The sequence below is a fragment of the Onychomys torridus genome, chromosome 13 (genome assembly GCF_903995425.1).
Source record: "Onychomys torridus chromosome 13, mOncTor1.1, whole genome shotgun sequence".
Lineage (NCBI taxonomy): Eukaryota > Metazoa > Chordata > Mammalia > Rodentia > Cricetidae > Onychomys > Onychomys torridus.
The window spans coordinates 26,124,840-26,143,966 of record NC_050455.1 but is presented as its reverse complement, the minus strand read 5'-3'; the positions used below and the strand labels follow the sequence as shown (position 1 = coordinate 26,143,966).

At 49.6% G+C, this 19,127-nt stretch overlaps 5 protein-coding genes across 9 annotated transcripts in view; 2 read left to right on the top strand and 3 right to left on the bottom strand.

Moving 5' to 3' along the window:
- Positions 1–169: 169 nt before the first annotated feature.
- Slc35a4 (solute carrier family 35 member A4) lies at positions 170–4,791 on the bottom strand. Its single transcript, XM_036204475.1, has 4 exons — positions 4,329–4,791; positions 3,185–3,283; positions 2,293–2,522; positions 170–2,187 (listed from the first exon to the last, which is right to left on the bottom strand). The coding sequence occupies exon 4, from the start codon at positions 1,938–1,940 to the stop codon at positions 966–968; it is 975 nt and encodes a 324-aa protein (XP_036060368.1). The 5' UTR covers positions 1,941–2,187; positions 2,293–2,522; positions 3,185–3,283; positions 4,329–4,791; the 3' UTR covers positions 170–965.
- LOC118594966 (SLC35A4 upstream open reading frame protein-like) lies at positions 2,325–4,343 on the bottom strand. Its single transcript, XM_036205211.1, has 4 exons — positions 4,329–4,343; positions 3,185–3,283; positions 2,587–2,655; positions 2,325–2,522 (listed from the first exon to the last, which is right to left on the bottom strand). Exons 1-4 carry the CDS (start codon positions 4,341–4,343, stop codon positions 2,325–2,327), a joined length of 381 nt encoding a protein of 126 aa, XP_036061104.1.
- On the top strand, positions 4,480–11,398 carry Apbb3 (amyloid beta precursor protein binding family B member 3). The gene is made up of 13 exons (XM_036204474.1): positions 4,480–4,981; positions 5,278–5,441; positions 5,524–5,600; positions 6,525–6,585; positions 6,754–6,900; positions 7,019–7,146; positions 7,390–7,395; positions 7,522–7,636; positions 7,749–7,833; positions 8,284–8,367; positions 8,605–8,720; positions 8,862–9,053; positions 10,882–11,398. Exons 1-13 carry the CDS (start codon positions 4,933–4,935, stop codon positions 11,116–11,118), a joined length of 1,461 nt encoding a protein of 486 aa, XP_036060367.1. The 5' UTR covers positions 4,480–4,932; the 3' UTR covers positions 11,119–11,398.
- An 82-nt stretch (positions 11,399–11,480) lies between these two features.
- On the top strand, positions 11,481–15,352 carry Sra1 (steroid receptor RNA activator 1). Its single transcript, XM_036204476.1, is given in 6 exon segments — positions 11,481–12,095; positions 12,199–12,324; positions 13,903–14,105; positions 14,750–14,858; positions 14,980–15,153; positions 15,156–15,352. Coding segments are annotated over 6 exon segments (663 nt in total). The 5' UTR covers positions 11,481–12,070; the 3' UTR covers positions 15,182–15,352.
- Positions 15,353–16,085: 733 nt separating this feature from the next.
- Positions 16,086–19,127, bottom strand: part of LOC118594698 (ankyrin repeat and KH domain-containing protein 1) — a 119,349-nt gene continuing 116,307 nt past the window's right edge. For 4 of the 5 annotated variants that reach the window (XM_036204798.1, XM_036204796.1, XM_036204797.1 and 1 more), the window contains 2 exons: positions 17,141–17,314; positions 16,086–17,007 (listed from right to left, as the gene is read on the bottom strand). In XM_036204798.1, the coding sequence (XP_036060691.1) occupies positions 17,004–17,007; positions 17,141–17,314 (178 nt within the window). In that variant the 3' untranslated portion in view covers positions 16,086–17,003. Of the gene's footprint in view, positions 17,008–17,140; positions 17,315–18,416; positions 18,880–19,127 lie in introns of those variants that run through there. The other variant, XM_036204799.1, reaches the window with a different exon arrangement.

The window sequence follows — 19,127 nt, the reverse complement described above, 5'->3', positions numbered from 1 at the left end:
GTGTGCCCCACCATAACCGATCAAGACAGTCTCAGATCCAGAGCTCCCAAGACAACGCCACTGGCAACAGCTGGGAGATTTCTCTCCTACTCTAGATATTACTCCAAAATTACTTAGGAAAGTCAGGGAAATTGTTTGAGGGGAGCCATGACACACAGAAAACACAATGTGAATGGTTGTAGGAGGCACCCTACACCTGGACACTTTATTAAGACCTTATTGCTTAAGTAGTTGGACACTGATTAGCTATCAACATTTTCTGTACCTGGTCCCTGGTTACTCTGCAGAGCCTTTCCTGGCTGTTGGGAGCTGGGACACCACTAGAAGGGGGCAAAAGTGGGAAAAACAGTACCTCCTAAATGCCTTACAAGTGAAGTGGGCTTCACCAGGGCCCTTGAGTCAGCACAGGGGTCAGGAGTGTAGGCTTAAGCCAGGGCCCAGGGACAATGTTCCCTGAAGTGAGTCAAGACCCCTTCTGACCTTTCCAGAATAATGGCTGGGTAAGAGGAACAGCACTGTGGAGCAGGCAAACTAATATATCTGATGTGGAAATCATGCTGGGCTGAAACAGCCAGCACCAAGCCTCAGGGCAGGGAGTCTTCAGGAGTGGCCAAGCAGGCAGGAAGAGCCAAACTTCCCTTGAAGTAGCCATGTTCATGCAGGACAAGGCAGGGTTCCTCAGGGACAGGCTGCCCAGGCCTGGGTTTGGGGCTCCCAGGTCTTTAGTATGAAGGAATACAGGGGTGCAGTTAGGTGTTTCCTTAACCAATCCCACTCTTTATGCCACCTAGGGGTAACTCTGACCCACCTGAACATCCACAGGCTAACATGGCCACCTCAGCTTTTCTAACAAGGCACTTGTTACAGGGCTGCTGGGGTGGGATGTGGTGCTTGACATGGGAGGCGGCTCCGGTGGTCGCATCTAATCCACACAGCCACAAGTGAGGGTGGAGGTGGTCAGGGCCTTAGGGGCTACCATAGTACAGGCACACAGCCAGGCCGATGAGCAGTGTGGCCAGGAAGAAGTCGGCTGTGAGCTGGAGCTGCAGCAGCACAGCCGAGAGCGCGGCGTTGACCACCAAGGAGCAGGACACGACGAAGAGGCGTGTGATGCTGCTGCCATGCTTCATGACAGCCGACATGAGCAGTCCATTGACCGCCTGGTTCAGCACCACAAGCACCGCCCATCCAGAGAAACCCTCCAAGAAGCCTGGGCCTGGGCCACTGCCAGCATACAGCCCAAGGTTCAGGATCACCCCAAAAGTGTAGAGGAAGAGGTTCTGGAGAGCCAAGGGCAGCCGCTGTCGTTTTAGGATCAGTTCTGTGTACACCGACGACAGGCCGGAGATGAGGCAGTACAAGATGAGGAGCGCAAGTCCCAGCGGAGTGATGTGCAAGGGCATGGGGTGGGCTCCGGCTGCCGACGGGGGGCCAGGAAGGGTGTTGGCAGGTTCCTGAAAGCCGCCGGAGGCACAGCAGGCTCCTGCAGCCATCAGCAGCAGCAGTGCCAACCCCTGACGTGCCGAGAGGCGATGCCCAAGGCAGAGGCAGTACAACAGAGCCGTGCTTCCAATCTTGAGATTGCTCAGCACCTGATAGGTGCTGGGGTCCATGTACCGCTGCAGGTAGATCACCAGGTTGTTGTTGGCGCCATAGAGCAGGGCTGACAGTGCAAAAGGTGCAGCCTGGCGCCAGGGTGGTGTGCCCTGGGGCCATGTTTGCCAGCCCACCAGGAGGGAGAAGGTGCATATGAGTAGTTTGGTCAGCTCGGTGAGTAACACAGCTGAGGAGGGCCGGAAGGGCACTCGGCCATCCACGTGGCACAGTGCTAAGAATGGTGCATGGGCACCATACATGGCAGTGGACAGGAATAGCATCAGGGTCCAGCGAGCCTGTCTTGGACGGGCAAGGCCTGGCATACCCCCATCTTCTACACTCATGGCCCACACCAGACCCTGGGTGGCCTGTGTAGCTAGCAAGGGACAGAGGAACTGGGACGCATTTGGAGGAAACTGAGGGCAGAACTGTGGGACATCACCAGAGAGGACACTGAGGATCAGAGTCAGTCGCACACGCCACAGTCAGGGCTTGAAGAGAGGGCTCATGTCCCACAGTTTGGGGGTTAGTCCCGCGGAGCTAGGGAGGGAAGGGGTGCAGGGTGCAGGCTGACAAGCCACTGCCCACGCTCTGCAGGAAGAAAAGAGAGGATGAAAGAGGTAGGAGAGGTGGAGACAGCAAATGAACCACAGCAGGGGGAGCCAGAGAGAGAGTCTGTGAGACAAAGGCCTCTACCTGCAGGCCCAACATGCTCATCCCCAGAGGGTCTAGTCAGGCCCCTTTCGTAGTGACCTAATGTAGTTCTTCAGCGTCTTCTCCACGTTGGGTACAGCGTATGACTGAGCCGCATAGATGCCAGTGCAAGTGCCCACCGCAAAGCCCAACACTGCTGATGCCCTCAATCTGGCCACCACATAGCCTGCCAGGAATCCCTTGAGGAATGGGGAGGACAAGAGTGAGCCATCCTGCAGGGGAAAACACAGAAGGAAATCAGGTGTGCTCTCTTTTTAAGATGGGCTTAGAGCCCACGACCACACGCTCGTCCTCACCGCCGACAGCTGTGCTCTTTTCTCCAAAGATTATCCCCAAATTCTGGAGCTAGAAAAAGAATGCCAGAGTCCCAGTCACACAATACCAGAATCCTAGGTCCAGAGGGCTCTAACCAGAACACATTCAGCCAGAGAGGCTTCTGAGGAACCTGAGCCCTGCCTGTTTCTCCAGATTCATTTATTAGAACGGTCTCTGATGACTCCGGACTAACTACCTTTCTCCTGCTGCACGTTCAGATTGCTGCTCACCAGCAAGGCTTTGCCTGTGCGGTACTCCCAATGCTCAGCCCCCTTTACCTATTTAACAACTACTTAGGATCTCAGCTCAAAGGCTATTTTTTTTCCTCCCCTGTTGGTTTTGAGGTAAGGTCTCTCACGTTTAGCACTGGCTGGCTAAACTAGATGGAACACTTGGGCCTTGAACTTGTGTGCACCACAATGCCCCCAGTTCAAGTGCTCTTTTTTTCTCAGGGAGATTTTTCTTGAGCCCTCAACGTCCATTTGCTACAATAAAACTCTATCTCCCACTCAATATTCCCAAGAGCAATGGGGTTGGGGGTGGGGCGCGGCTGGCTTACCTGGCCTACACCAGTGTTGACTTCATCCTCCACACGCTTCTGTAGGCGCTCCAGCTGCTTCTTGAGAAATGTCAGGTCCTTAAGCTTGGGCAGAGAATCCTAGGATAAGGGAGAAGCTGGCTCCAGCAGACTTGACCCAGTCCCATGCCCTGCTCAATTTTATCAGAGGCTAGGAACTAGGTGAGCTGTGGGAGGGATGATGGGAAGAACCAAATAAACTTCTCCCTACAAAACCTCCCTGAGATGGCAATGATAAAGGAAGGCAGACACTGGAAAGCAAAGCCCTCACATGGGGGCCAGGGAGGTGACAATGTGCATCAGGAACTTTTTTTTTTTTTTGAGACAGGGTTTCTCTGTGTAGTTTTGGTGCCTGGCTTGGAGTTCGCTCTGCAGACCAGGCTGGCCTTGAACTCACAGAGATCCGCCTGGCTCTGCCTCCCGAGTGCTGGGATTAAAGCCATGCACCACAGCCGCCCGGCTGCAACAGAAACTTCAATAATGATTCTACAGAATCACAGAGCAAGCAGAGGAACTTCTAGTTAGCTTTATGAAGGAAGTCCTATTGATTGAAGTACAAGCTTGCTGAAAATGGCCATCAGTCTGCTTTCACTGCAACTGGCAGGCTATGAATAAATCTGTGGGTGGGGCTGGGCTTCTAGACCAACTGTGAATAAAGGGTTGAAGCAGTTTCCGGTACAGTTCAAGGCTAACCTGGTATCTGCTTAGGCCGTTCCAAACTGAATGAGACTACGTGGGTATGAAATGAATACCTGTCAGCGGGAGTGTGATTAGAAGACTCAGTCTGGTGGCGCGTAAGAATGAAATCCAACGAGTGAGCAAGAAGTCTTTGAATGAGGGCGGTGGTAAGGGTGGAATGGAAACGCTGTCTCTGGAAGGGAGACTTCAGGGGCCAGGCAAGGGCCGGCATGAGGATTGTTACAGAGTGAATGGATTTGAACGCGTGCTCGTGATTATGTCAGGTCCCAGAAGAGTCGCCCTTCGCCTAAAGCCCCCCACTGTTGAGGCAGTTGACAGGAACCCAGGGACAAAACATGAATTACCCCTATAGTCTCTGCTCAAATCTAAAAAGGCTAAGGAATTTGAAAAACCACACCGCCCAGAGCAGCCCTCGCTTTCAACTCACCTTGTCATCCGCCATCTTTTCCCCCGCCGAGCTTGTTGCGCACGCGCAGCCCCGCCTCCCTGTGTCAAAGGCTACTTCCATCTTTACTGAGGGTAGAGGTACTTCCGGGGCATGTCGGGCGGCGGGGGTGCGGGGGCAGGGGGAGGCGGAGCGTTTTCCTGGTTGCTCAAGGCGGTGCTGGCAGGGACGGCCGCCGGACCCCTCCCGTCTGGTCCCTAGGCTGTGTACGCGCGCGGGTAGAGGTCGTGGCGTGATGATCTCATGCTCCGCGCCATGATCTCATCCGCGCCCCGGTGCACACCGTGCACGTCCTCGCCCGTCTTCCGCCGTCTGGGGAACTCACAGTTGCCTCCCGGGTGCGGGGTTCGTAGTGTCGGTGCGCTTCGTAGGACACACGCACCGAAACACTCGAGGACTCGGGGACCCGGCCGCCGCGGCGCAGGCAGCTCGGGCCCGCCTCTGCCCTCCCCCAAGGCCGGCCCAATCCCGCCCAGGGTTTGCGCGGCGCCCGTTGGCCCGGCGGTCTCCGGCGCAGAGCCTGGGCTTGTGGGGCCCCGCAGCTCCGGGGGTCGCCGAGGGCTGAGAGCGCGGGCCGTCAGAGGCTATGTTGGGCAAGGATTATATGCTGGCCATCATTCTGGTCAACTGCGATGGTGTGCACCGAGGGTCCGGTTGGGAGGACCAAAACCCGAGGGGATTTGAGGGGTGAAAGAAGGCTACCCGAGGCTCAAACACGGGGTGTGTGGGGGGGGGGGGGGGGGGGGTGGCGTCTCAGGACTGAGAACCAGGGGATAAGTGAACCTTGATCCTTGCATGGGCTGTCTTTACGACTGGGGAGTTGAGATCTAGGTTTAGGGCTGTCTCCTGTGGGATGGGGCGAAGGTTATGACGGTATTGTTGGCAACTCACGAGTAATATGCCCCCTTAATTTAATCCGCTGTTCCTATAGATGACTTGTGGGGGGACCAAAATCTGGAAGGGGAGACAGGATTACCCCCTGGTTGGAGAAAGATTCGTGATGCTGCAGGTACTTATTATTGGCATGTACCCAGCGGTAGCACTCAGTGGCAGCGCCCAGCCTGGGAACTAGGAGGTGCAGAGGACCCAGGAACGGTAGGTAGAACCAGAGGAGGGGGGCTGAGCTCATGTGTGGATCTAGGCCTGCTGCTACAGTGACTTAATCTCTACTCCATAGGGGACGGAGGGGGTTTGGGAACTTCGACCCCCCAAGGGGAGATCCTTCTCCAGCCTGGACAGTTCATTGAACCGGAGGTAACAGGGGTGGCCTCGGCCAAATGAAAGCCTTGGGGTTACTGTGGCACTCAAAAGAATGAAGCTGTACCCACAGTCTACTTTTTTTTTTTTTTTTTGAGACAGGGTCTCAGGTCTCACTGTGCATGTAGTCCTAACTGGACTGGAACTCATTATGTAGACCAGGCTGGCCTGAAACTCACACAGATGATACCACGCCTGCCTCCACAATTTGCTTTTAAACTGTGATTCTGGACTCTGCCCGTTTGGGGCTCCATTTGTGCTTGGCTTTGTCCCATGTTCTTGACTTTTGAGAATTTTGAATTTTGTCTGTTCCAAGTTCTTATCATTAGCTCTATGTTCTGAGTTCTCTGTCCTGACCCATCATATTCTAATAGACCCTGTCCATTGGCTTCTTTTTTTTTGGGGGGGGTCCCTATTCTGTGTTCTAGAATCTCTTGTTCTAGTTTGAGGCTTTTGTCTTTATCTTTTATTCATATCCACATTTATGTCTTTTAGTTTATGCCTGTCTTTTGTGTCCTGGATTTCTTCAAAAAAAATTTTTTTAAAGATTTATTTATTATATATACAGTGTTCTGTCTGCATGTATGTCTGCAAGTTAGAAGAGGACACCAGATCTCATTACAGATGGTTGTAAGCCACCATGTGGTTGCTGGGAATTGAACTCAGGACCTCTGGAAGAACAGTCAGTGTTTTTAACTGCTGAGCCATCTCTCCAGCCCCCGCATTTCTTCAATTTTTAAACTCCTCATTTTGTTAATGTACTATGTTCTGGGTCTTCCTTTTTTTTTTTTCTGAGTTTTCATTTGTGGTGCTATATTTTGGTTCTTGTCCCAAATTCTGTGCTTGATCAAGTAGGCTAGGTTTCACCATTGCCCCTAATGTAGGAATCCTGATCTTTTTACTGGCTCCACTCTGTTCCAGTAACTCTCTAACATGGTATGGTGAAGATTCCTATGTCCGGAGCCTGGAGCCAGGAGCTAAGGTAGTGTTTGCATCTGATGGCCAGTTTAAGACATTGGGAGATGTCAGGGGCAGAATAATAACTAGTGGGGTTGATTAAGTATCAAGAATAGGGCTACCAGAGTTTATCTGTATGGATCCTGTGTCATCCACTTCACATCTGGTCACTTCCTTTTCCCTATCTGGTCAGTGCTTTGCAGTTCGATCTCTGGGCTGGGTAGAGGTACCTGAGGAGGACCTGGCACCAGGGAAGAGCAGTATTGCTGTCAATAACTGTATCCAGCAGCTCGCTCAGACTCGCAACCGGAGCCAGCCCCATGACGGTGCCTGGGGTGAGGTGAGTTGTTTTATTTCCCCAGGGGTTCAGAACGCCAGTGGCTCAGCAAGGCAAGTTTTCCCTGAATTGCTTGTTTGCCATGTTAGCCATCTTCATCTGTCAACTCTGTCCTTGGCAGGGCCAGAACATGTTGATGATCCTGAAGAAAGATGCCATGAGCCTGGTGAATCCCCTGGACCACAGTCTGATCCATTGTCAGCCTCTGGTTCACATCCGTGTCTGGGGTGTGGGCAGCTCCAAGGGCCGGTGAGGACTTCTGTGTTCCCCCAAGCGAGAATTGCATCACCCTTCCCCCTTGCAGGCTGTGATCCCCACTGCTGCTGAACCCTTGGACACAGATCCTCTGATGTGGACCCAGCATGGCCTTCCCTGCCTGGTTCAATCCTGGTTGGGGTGGGTGGGCCGGGCCCAGCTCAGCAGGGACAGATAGGGGAGAGTCTGAGAGGCTGGGCTGATTTTATCCTGTGCTCCCACATGCTTCTGGAACAGTGACAGGTATGTGACAACTAGGTACTCTGAGCCCTACCCTAACATCCCCATATCTTCAGCCTAACTTTAGAAGCTCCTTACAGGTACTCAGAAGCCCCTGCCCCTAACCAGCCTTGTCCCTGCCCCTGCCAGGGACTTTGCCTTTGTTGCGGGTGACAAAGACAGCTGTATGCTCAAGTGCCATGTGTTTCGCTGTGATGTGCCTGCAAAGGCCATTGCCAGTGCTCTACAGGGACTCTGTGCACAGGTGAGGGCCAGTGGTGGGCAGGGAATATGGAGTTGGGATATGGTGATCTTGGCCCCTTGTCCTGACTTCTCTTTCTTTCTGTGTGCCTCATGCTGGCTGCACTGTATTTTAGATCTTGTCAGAGAGAGTAGGAGTCAGTGGAGAAGCTGCTTGCTGTTCCCCAGATCCTATTTCCCCTGAAGACTTCCCGAGGCAAGGTATGGGGAAGGGCTTGCTGCATTGCAACATCAGGCTGCTTGAGTGAAAGATGGAGGTGGTAAGGGGCTGGGGTGCCTGGCTATTTAGCTTCTCCCTGGAGAGTCTAGATCCAAGATCCAAAGCAGTGAATTGAAGGTACATCTCCAGGTTTTCTTCTATTAGCAACAGCTCTAGCTTGAGACCTGGCTCATTCATTAGGGTAGAGAAGCTAGGTGTGGTGAGGCATGCTTGTAATCCCCTGTAATCCTAGCACTTGGAAGGCAGAAATAGGACTACTGTCACAAGTTTAAGGCCAGCCTGTTCTTCCTAGTAAGTTCTAGGCCAGCCAGAGCTGGTTACCTAGCGAAACCTGTACATAGTAGTGTAGTCCTAAACGACACCACAGGAAGGGTGGGGAAAGGGGCAATTGAGTTTCTATGCTAGATTGGTGCTTGATATGTGTGTTTCAGTGGAGTTGCTGGATGCAGTGAGCCAGGCTGCTCAGAAGTATGAGGCACTGTACATGGGGATCCTACCAGTCAACAAAGCCATGGGTGAGGACTGGGGGCTGGATGGGCTCAGATATGTTAGGAAAGGGAAGATGGGTGAGGTGAGAGCTATACTGTATTGAATCTTAGAGTTCTTGCATGGCCTTATGTAGTTTGAGATATACCCAAGCTTCAAACTCAGAATTCCCTCTTTCTGAATCCCAAGTTAATTAAAGGGTCCTAGAAACTCCCTGCAGACCCTTTCTGTCGAAGCCAGACAGCACAGTAGGCATGTCTCCTCAGGTATGGATGTGCTGAATGAGGCCATTGGTATCCTCACTGCTCGGGGGGACCAGAAAACCTGGGTCCCTGCTATGCTCAGTGTGTCTGACTCTCTGATGACTGCATATCCCATTCAGGTACCACAAGAGGTCGAAGTCTGGGGCTTTGGAGGGTGAGCAGACATGTTGAGGCGGGGGTGTGTGTGTCTTTACTTGGTTCTGGAAGTCTAGGGCCTGGCCATTGCTTAACTCTATGGTGATTAGGCTTTGTATGGGCAGGCAGAGGCCAGTGCAGAGGAAGAGCCACTGTGGCAGTGCCCTGTGCGCCTTGTAACCTTTATTGGTGTTGGCCGTGATCCACATACCTTTGGCCTCATCGCTGACCTTGGTTGTCAGAGCTTCCAGTGTGCAGCCTTCTGGTGCCAGCCTCATGCTGGGGGACTCTCTGAAGCCGTGCAAGCTGCCTGTATGGTGAGTTAGGGATGGAATGGGAATGGGAGGGGGTTTTCCTGGCAGCTGCTCTGTACTATGGAATATCCTCAGGATGGGCAGCTCCACTTAAATCACAACCCAGCGATCCCAGGGCCAGATTTGGTTCACAAGTATATCTGGCTCTTAATGCTGTTTTTGCTAAGTTTTGTGTTGGTTACCAATACTTCAAAGTCTAGGGCATTTCACATAATAATTGCTATTTCTGATTTCTTAAAGTATGGGGAATACTAATACAAGGTACACACGCACAAATACTCATGGGCATACTTACATAACACCTTTCAGCATGTGGGTGAAGTTGTGCTGTACAGAGTGGGCACTATTTGACTGATTCAACATACTTCTTAGTGTATGTGGGCATTTGAATGTAGGATGCTTAAGCTACATTAATTCAGTTCACTTATTCATTCAGCAAATGGGTATCTACTATAGTTAATCCTGAGAATTCATTGATATAGAAGGTACACACAGCCTTTGCCATCACAGAACAGAGCAGAAACACATCAGAAACAAGTTCCATACCATGATGATGGAAATGTTTCCTTAAAAGGCAGAAAGGCCACCTGAAGGGGGAAAAGAAAAGGTACCCAAAGAAGTGTGCCAGGTGAAGGGACAGGGCAGATATACCAGAGAACCTCAGGAGTAGACAGGAAGGAGAAGTTAGTGTGTCAGAGTACCTGAAAGAACATGGTGTGCATGGCCTGCAAGAGGATCTTGCAGGATAGATGAGAACAGAAGGAATGACAGAAGCAGGTCATAAGAACCTTCTAGATTAGCCTGGAGGCACTGAGGACCTTTGAAGGATTTTAAGCAGGACGCTGAAGTGAGATCTGTAGATTTTACCTACTTAAGCTACAGAGCAGGTAAACAGGAGGAGGTAGGAAGGCTAAGTAATTAGTATCTGCTCTGAGTAATTTAAATACGAGTTTGAATTGGTAGGTATTTTGGGAATGAGTTTGGGTTATAGACTTTCTCTTCACTAGAGAATCTGTTTTGCCAGATATTGTTACAGAGCAGTGAGAGATGGAGGAGAGTCTCTTCTGGCAGGTATAGTTAAGAGCGCAAGCTTTGGCCAGGCGGTGGTGGCGCACACCTTTAATCCCAGCACTCGGGAGGCAGGGGCAGGCGGATCTTTGAGTTTTCCAGGCCAGCCTGGGCTACAGAGTGATTTCCAGGATAGCCAAGCATGCACAGAGAAACTGTGTCTCGAAAAACCAAAAAACAAAGTGCAAGCTTTGTAGCTGGACAGACTTACAACAGAATGCCACAACTAACATTTTCTATTTGTGAGACCTATGCCAGTGGTTCTTAATTTTCCTAGTGCAGCGATCCTTTAATACAGTTCCTCATGTTGTAGTGATCCCCCACCATAAAGTGATTTCATTGATACTTTGTAACTGTAATTTTGCTACTGTAATATGATTATTTAAAATGTAAATGAATAAAATCTGTTATGTAGGATATCTGATATGGGACCCCCCCCCCCAGGTTGAGAACCACTGCCTTAGACAAATCATTTATCTCTGAACCTTGGTATCTTCATTTGCAAGATGAGTACAGCAATACCTCACAACTAACTAGGTTAAATTATAATAAAGCCCCTGACACAGTGTCTAGCTTTCTTTAAGTGCACAGTAAATGTCATGTTTTATGTTTTTGTTGTTGAGCTACCTGGGATGCTATAGGGACCAAAGACATGACTATGGACATTGTATCAGACAGAATTCTCTGCCAGTTACCTGCCTTAGAGAAGCTTTCAGTTGTCTAAGGACAGAAAGCTGGATACTCACACTCCCCTTCTTCCTAGGTTCAGTACCAGAAGTGTCTGGTGGCCTCAGCAGCTCGGGGTAAGGCCTGGGGTGCCCAGGCCCGTGCCCGTCTTCGGCTCAAGCGGACCAGCTCCATGGACTCCCCTGGTGGCCCCCTGCCTCCCCCCCTATTCAAAGGAGGGATTGGGGGGGCTGGAGCAGCTCCTCGAAAGAGGGGCGTCTTCTCATTTCTTGATGCCTTCAGGCTAAAACCTTCTCTTCTCCATATGTCATGAATTGATCTTAGAGGGCTGGGGAAGGAGGCTCTATTCCTCCACTCTCCAGGGTTCTGTAGCCTCTCCCCTTTCCACCTATCCCTGAACCTTGCCTCCCCTGTATTTATTACCAAGTTTGTTTATATGGATGGCTGAGAGGCCCTGCACTATAACTTAGGCCCCTGGCACCCTTTTCCTTGGGTCCTTTTGTTCCTTGCCCCTGTCCAACCCTGGACAATTGGCTCTACCTCAGCAACTTTATAGCAGAATCAGTGCAAATAAAAGTCCCTCAGTGACCTCACTAGTTGTGAGTGTATCAGACATGGTATAATGTTGGGGGCCATCAGCCTGTGTGAGGTGGGTACATATGCTTGGTGTTGGTGACTGCCTTTAGTCACAATGAGGGCATGGGTTCATAATGGAAATGTGACTACATTCATTCAGCAAACACTTTATGGATTTTTTCCTGTGTCAGGTATTGAAGTAGCATATTTGTTAGGATTCCTTCTGAGACTTCCAGGGGAGAAACGACCAAATCAGAGAAGCAGAAGATACCAGGAACTACCAGAGGGTTTTGGGAGCTCAGATGAGACTTGTCCAAGGCATTTCAGAAGACTTCTCAAGAGTTGACTTATTTAAGTGCTGAAGAAGCTCTTGTTAGTACGCCTAAAGCAAATGTAAAAATTGTGCAGGGCAGTCTGCTGATACGGCGAACTTTTCCAGGGGTTGACATGGTTAGGTCCAGCGGGTACTTAAAGGTCTGAATTTGCTCCTGAGAGCAAACCAGGAGCCATTAGAAAAACCTACCTGTTTGGTGCTGCGTGACAAGGCCTCCAGATCATTCATTAGCTAGTTGTCCTTTAAGGAATTGGTGCCCAGCTCTCTAGGCAGCTCCTCCTATATCGTCGGGCAGCTGAAGTGAGTTACCGCCCCGGAAGTGACGCGCTGCCCCGCTGGCAGTGCGGAAGTGGAGATGGCGGAGCTTTACGTGAAGCCGGGTGAGCACCGCGGATAGGCGGGCTGGGGGTTACTCGGTGTGAACTCTTCCAATTCCCCCTGACCCCGGTCGGCCTCGTTTCACACACTTCCTTGCCTTCGCAGGCAATAAGGAACGCGGCTGGAACGACCCTCCGCAGTTCTCTTACGGGCTGCAGACTCAGACTGGTGGACCCAGACGCACGCCCCTTACTAAGAGGGTCGCAGCCCCGCAGGATGGCTCTCCTAGAGGTGCGTAAGGGCCGTGGGCGGAATCCTGTACGGAAAGTTGGTGTCTGGGATAAACCTGTCCCATCGGCCTGTTTTCTTCTTCCAAGGACTCGATTAGGAGAGGGGTTGGGATCCAGTAAGAGGCTCAGCACAGGCGCTTTCTGCAGTCCTGGTCAGTAAATGGTTTATTAGACTAAGGACTACGCTCATTCAGACTCTTTTCAAGTGTTTCCTGTCTGGATCTCTTCCCAAGATCCTCTATGGTCTTTGTGTTAGAAGCATCTCAGACTTTGTGGTACTTACTCATTTGTTTAATTGGTATCTACTGAGCACTATCTAGCAAGAGCCTGGAACGGTTTGAGTGCATCACAGGAGTGAAACGCAGTGAACAAGCTAAAATGTCTTGGTAGGGACTCTGAAGAGAAAACAGGGGGAAGCAATAACTTCCAGGTAACTAAGGTGTTTGGGTTGTTATTTAAGGAAACACAGAAATGTGACTAAAAGGCACTAAAAGATGCAAAAACATTTCAAACAAAAGAAACAGGTAAGTGCTAACTCTGAGATGAGAGTAACTTTGCCTGGTTCAGAGTGCTCCAAAAAAGATGTTTTGTTTTGCCTTTTAATGGAGAGTTGGTAGACAGTTTTGGAAGTGGTGGGATGCTATATTTGATTTGATGTAATGGGCTTGAACATCATCTCCAAAGGAGAGGGTGTGAATCTTCAGACCTTGTCTAAAAAAACAAATAAAATAGAAAGGGATTCTGGTAGCAAATAATACAGCCCATTTGTACATTTATGGGATGATAGAGCAAAGGCCAAGAAGCAAATCCTAAGGGAGAGAAGAAATAATCATAGGAGGGAGGCCTGAAGGAGGACTGGGGAGATGCCCTTGAATAGGAGTAAGCACCTTCTGAGGAAGGATGGTGGCTACAACGGGTGACAGGTAGATTAAAAGAGGTATGCCTATGGTCTCAGTATTCAGGAAGCTGAGGAAGAGTGCCTCAAGTTTGAGGCCAGCCTGGGCTAAAGTGAAAGTGTCTCAAACAGCGGCAGCAAAAAATCCCATTTGATGACTATCAGTGAAATAAGAGGCATGGCTAGAAATAGGAAAGGAAGTGTTTACAGAAGTAAAGTTTAGAATTATGAAAATGTTTATTTTATTGGTTTTTCGAAATAGGGTTTCTCTGTGTAGCTTTGCGCCTTTCCTGGAGCTCACTCGGTAGACCAGGCTGGCCTCGAACTCAGAGATCCGTCTGGCTCTGCCTCCCGAGTGCTGGGGAAAGAGTGGAGAAATGCAGTTTTCTTTACCCTTTAAATTCTGTCAGTGAAAAGTGTTAAATTGTAATTGGGGACTGGAGAAAGGTCTCAGTGGCTAAGAGTACTTGCTGTTCTTCTGGAGGACTTGAGTTTGGTTCCCAACATGCTTTGGTTTACCCAATAAAGTAGGGCAATAGGAGGTAAGAGTTGAGCTAGAGTTGAGGAGCTGTGATCAGATTTTGTAGTCGATTGGATATTGTGAACAAAGTAAAGAGAATTGGGAATAAAATGATCATTGAAGGGTACTAAGCCTTGTTGTTTGATCCAGTTTGAACATTTCAGCCCCAACTTCAGAAACTTCTGGACCTCCTCCAGTGGGTCATCCACCTCCTTCAAGTAAGGCTTCCAGGCCTCCACCTATGGGGACTTGTCCTGCTGCTGGTGTGGAGCCCCCAAGTTCCCCAGTCACTGAGTCTGAGGCTCTGATAGAAGATGTACTGAGACCTCTGGAACAGGCATTGGAGGACTGCCGTGGCCACACAAAGGTAGGTAGGCCCTGGCACTTCAAGGGGTAGAAAGGACTTCTATCCAATCAAATATGGTTCTACAGACAGAGCTTCTGATGGGCCCTTAAGGAATCTCTTAAAGTCTTTCCAGGAAAATAGATACCGATGTCAGAGAGATTCTCAGGACTTCTGAAGGACCAGCCAGGAATAGAGGCTTTGTGGGAATGAGTTGTATTTAACTACTATTAGTGAATTATAAGCTTATTTATTTTTGTAACTTGAGGCCATTCAGAGTATACTCTGTTGTTTTTGTGCTCAGTCTGGAAGAGATAGACAAGCTTTGTATGAGGGTTCTTCGGATCTCTGGAGACAAAGGATTTAGACAAAAGAAAGGGGATTTAGCACGGCAGTCCCACTTTTGGCCATGTTTTCCTTATTTGAACAGTAACATTAAGATGGGTCTCTGAGAGGATGAGGAGGCACTGAAAATTTAAAATTCTCATCATGTGTGTCTTTTGTCTTTGGAGGAGATCCATAGGTTTCATCACATCGGCAGTGGGGGGTGGTCAGGAAACCTCTAACCTTTGGGTAAAGGAATATGAACTCTAATGACCGTGAGTCAAACTCGTGAGCCAGACAAAGCACATACTGGCAACACTGAGTTGGACGGGTTTCTGTCTCAGAAGCAGGTATATGATGACATCAGCCGACGCTTGGCACTGCTTCAAGAACAGTGGGCTGGAGGAAAGTTGTCAATACCCGTGAAGAAGAGGATGGCGCTACTAGTGCAAGGTATGTGTGGGGTCCTTTATCCTGCCGTGCTGGCTGAACTGACAGGTGAAGAGGGTTTACTGATTGGGGGGAGGAGTGACTTTTACTGCCGTCTGCTTGCTCAAGCCCTGTCTCTCCTCAGAACTTTTACACCACCAGTGGGATGCAGCAGATGACATTCACCGCTCACTCATGGTTGACCATGTGACTGAGGTCAGTCAGTGGATGGTGGGAGTTAAAAGATTAATTGCAGAAAAGAAGAGTCTGTCTTCAGAAGAGGCCGAACCAGAGAAATCTACAGTGGCATCTGAGAACCAGTACCAGGCTTCCAACAGTCTTCCTAATCTTGGGGGCTCCCCAGACTCACTCAAATGATCCTCTATGCCTTGGTATGGAAGGCCTCTTCTCACTTGGCTCCCATTACCACCAGGGAGACTATCGGACCCGGGCCACTGCAAGATCACTTGTTATTCATAATATGTACATTTCAATAAACATCTCAATGGTGGGAAGTAGGTAGGAAAGGTGAGCCATTCTGATGCCAGACTGGTTCTTCTGGTGTCAGCTTCCCTGCTCATCCATCAGGAAGGGCCCTGATGGCATGGTCATATTGCTACCTGCTTTCTCAAAATCAGACTGAAAAGCACACTCTTTGTAAAGTGCTATAGTGTTGTGGCTAATTTCATTTCAGCCAGAGAATAGATTCAAACAGCTGGGAATTCCTTTTGCTGTAGTTTTGGTGCACTGTTAATAGAATCAGTGATTAGGGTTTCTGCTGTTTATACTGAAGGAGAAAAAGACCAGATTTCTTCATTTCTTTTGAGTGTAGTAGCACACACTTTAGTTCCTAACATTTGAGACATGGAGGCAGAAAGAGTTCAAAGTTACCCTGTACTCCAGTGAGTTTGAGTTCAAAGTTACCCTGTACTCCAGTGAGTTTGAGGCCACTTTTAGCTATGTTGAGATTCTGTTTCAACAACAAAAATCCGATTACTGACATTTGAGGGCAAGATCATCTGATTTACCAAGCAAGGAGTTGCCTCATTTTGGATTTCAGTGTAGGTCCCAGTCTTCTGGGTTTTGAGGCAGGGTTTCTCTGTCCTGTAACTCGCTCTATAACCCAGGCTGGCCTTGAACTCACAGAGATCCGCCTGCCTCTGCCTCTCAAGTGCTGAGATTAAAGGCGTGCGCCACCACCGCTGGGCTAGTCTTTCTTTTTTCAGAAAGATTTATTTATGTATTCGAGTGCTCTGTCTGCATGTATGCCTATATACCAGAAGAGGGCATCAAATCCTAATATAGAAGGTTGTGAGGCACTTGATTACTGGGACTTGAACTCCAGACCTCTGGAAGAGCAGCCAGTGCTCTTAACTGCTGAGCCACCTCTCCAGCAGCCTCCCCCCAAATTTTTTCTAGCCCTTTTTAAAAAAAGAAATAGCTGGGTCCAGAAATGTACTGGTGGTTATGCTGAGAAGAAAGGCACAAGGTTTCCAGGACTGAACTGGGGATGGGTACTTAGAGGTAGGAAGTGGGAAAGGCAGGGGAGAAGCTGGGAAAGGCTGTTAGCTGAAGCAGCATCTCTTCCACAAGAGTCCACTTTACAAATGGATGGGGGTGGGGGCCTCGCTTCCAGGAAAGACAGCAACAGCCACCTTGGCAGGCTCAGGCTGTTGCTGTTTGTGGCCTGGCAACTCCAGCAACCTTCTCTCACAGCCTGTCTCAAGCCCTAATTGCTGCAGGAAGTGAGCCAGTGGGAGCTGGGAACAGACTTGGGGCCTCTTAATTAGGGCTGCTGGGTCCCTCAACTATATAGCTGAGAGTTGAGCACTGAGGAGAACACTGGAGCCAAGGCATTTAGTTGAATGTTTACTAAGCAGCCAGAAGGTGACATACTCTGTTCCCCAGTGCCAACCCTGAGGGGAGGGCCAGGGTTTGGGAGGAATATGTATAGACCAGAGAAATCTAAGGGCTTGGCAAATGCCCACTGCTATCCCTGGTCCAACTAAAGGAAGCCCAGAACCAACAAGTCACTCTTCCAGATTAGATGAGGCCAGCTGGCCCTTGGATACCCTAGAAGAGGTGGTAGCAACAGTGGCATAAGGGATCCTGCTGTAACTCCACACAGGTCAACTTGCATTGGATTACATGTCCATTTCGAATTGTTCGTCATCTGGGGAGAGAAGTCAAGAGAGCAGTTACTCTTCCTAACGGATTTTAAGCCCAGTTAGTATAGGAACCCCTCTTGGAATTGAACCCCAACTCTACTTCACAGATGCATTTAGTTGCTAGTCCCACTTTCTTACCGGTTATCTCTTCCTCTGTCTGCTTCTGTTCCTTCAGCAACTCCAGCTTGGAGGGTGGGACTGCTGGGGGAGTTGTGACCCCGGGAATCTGAGGGAGGCAGCAGGGAGGCGTCCGGGCAATGGGTGAGTTCTTGCACTCCAGCAGGAACTTTCGGTCGTAGATGATCCTGGTGCCTGTGAAGGAGTAAGGGCTGAAGTTAAGAACCAGGAACTTGAACACATTACTGCGCAGCTAGGATTCAGCTGTCAAATCACCACAAAAGTCATGCCCAAACAAGTTCAGTCTAAAGCAACATTAAGGCAAGTTGGACATTCTAGCTAGTCTAAATAGGTGCTTCGGGCTAGGACAGTGGTGGTAGTTAGTTTTGAGAAGGTATATCACACTTCAAACTCACCTACTTTAGGCTGTTACTTTACAGTTCGCAGTTCTGGTTGCTTTGCTATAGTGGGGCCTAACTGTGCAAACTCTCAACAAAAAGCTCAGTAACATTAAGAATTTCACCCAGTGTAGCCTTCTGGGCTCTAACTCCTTGCAAGAGTTGTGTTTCTTGGAAAACACTCCCACCCCCAAGTCCTTTAGGGCTAGCCTCACCCATAGGAACATGGCCAGCGGTGTCCTCAAAGAGCCCAGCCCTATTCTTGCTGTTCCTTCTGCTTCCACATGGCAGAAACCTGTCTGCCAGCCCAGCAGCTCACAACCCAGGGCTGCAACTACTACAGAATACTTGCTTTCTGTTGTGGCCACCTTCTAATGCAGCAGTTCTCTGGGGTTGCCTAAGACTATCAGAAAACAGATGTTTACATTATGATTCATAACTAGCAAAATTACAGTTATGAAGTCACAATGGAAAGCATTTTATGGTTGGGGATCACCACAGCATGGAACTATTTAAAAGGTCTCTGCATTAGGAAGTCTATTGGGACTTAAAACTATTCCCAAGCACCATTGACTTTGGTGCGGCATAGGCATGAGGCATAGTACATTACTGCCCAGAATCACCAGGAAGCCAGTTTTAAAGCATTGTTGCACTGCTCTGAGTTTTTCCTGTAAAACAGTTTCAAATGTCTCTCTCTGAACGCTGTAACTTGAAGAGAAACCCGCAGAAGCAATTCCAAGGTCCACCCCACCCCACCCCCACGCTGCCGACCGATCACAAGCCCCTGCCCTGCCTGCTGACCTCCCGGGGTAGTGGCATATAGTGTGCCCCCCGGCGTGGTGCTGTAGCCGTCTGAGAGCTGGTCTCGGTTTCCTGGAATAGGGCAACTCGTAGACGTGGACATAGCGAGCAGCGGGAAGGCAACAGCGGGTGCCTTGAAAGCCGGGAATGCCCGGAAAACAGGTCTGAGGTGTAGGCAGTCCCAGTTGACCACGTGTGGCAGCAGGCAACAACACTAGGATACGTCACACCCGGGGTGGGCCATTGGCCAGTCACTCAACCTGAGGGTTCCGCCCACCCGCTCAGGAACTCTCAGGATCTGCTCTGACTTGAGAGATGTCGAGAAGTTTATTTGCTAGTTGCTCCTGGATGTTGGGAGGTACGGCTGTACCCATTTCTTTTAGCAGTTTCAGGCAGTAATGCACTTATTAACCATGTTCTATGATGATAACATGCCCACAGATCTTGTAGGAGAAGATAGGATCCCACCGGAGTGACTAGAGCTTGGGTCCTTCAGCCCAGCTTTGTAGTGCCTCTGGTAGCAAATTGCTGTACTTGGTCAAAGTGTCTTGATGGCCTGCCCTTTGAGCATAGCAGGAAGTCAGAAGCTTTTTGAATGTGACACCAAGGTTACTCAAAGTTCAGTAAATTAGGGGAGAGGGGCAGGGAAGGCTGTAGTCAAGACATCAAAAGTACAGAGGCCAGCTCTTTGACAGACATAGCTAACTATGGACTTGGTGAGGAAGGCTTAGCCTGTTAGCTCTCTGGAAAGGAACATCAAAGATAGGCTTGCCTTAGAGAGTGGACTTTATTTTTTTTAATTATTATTA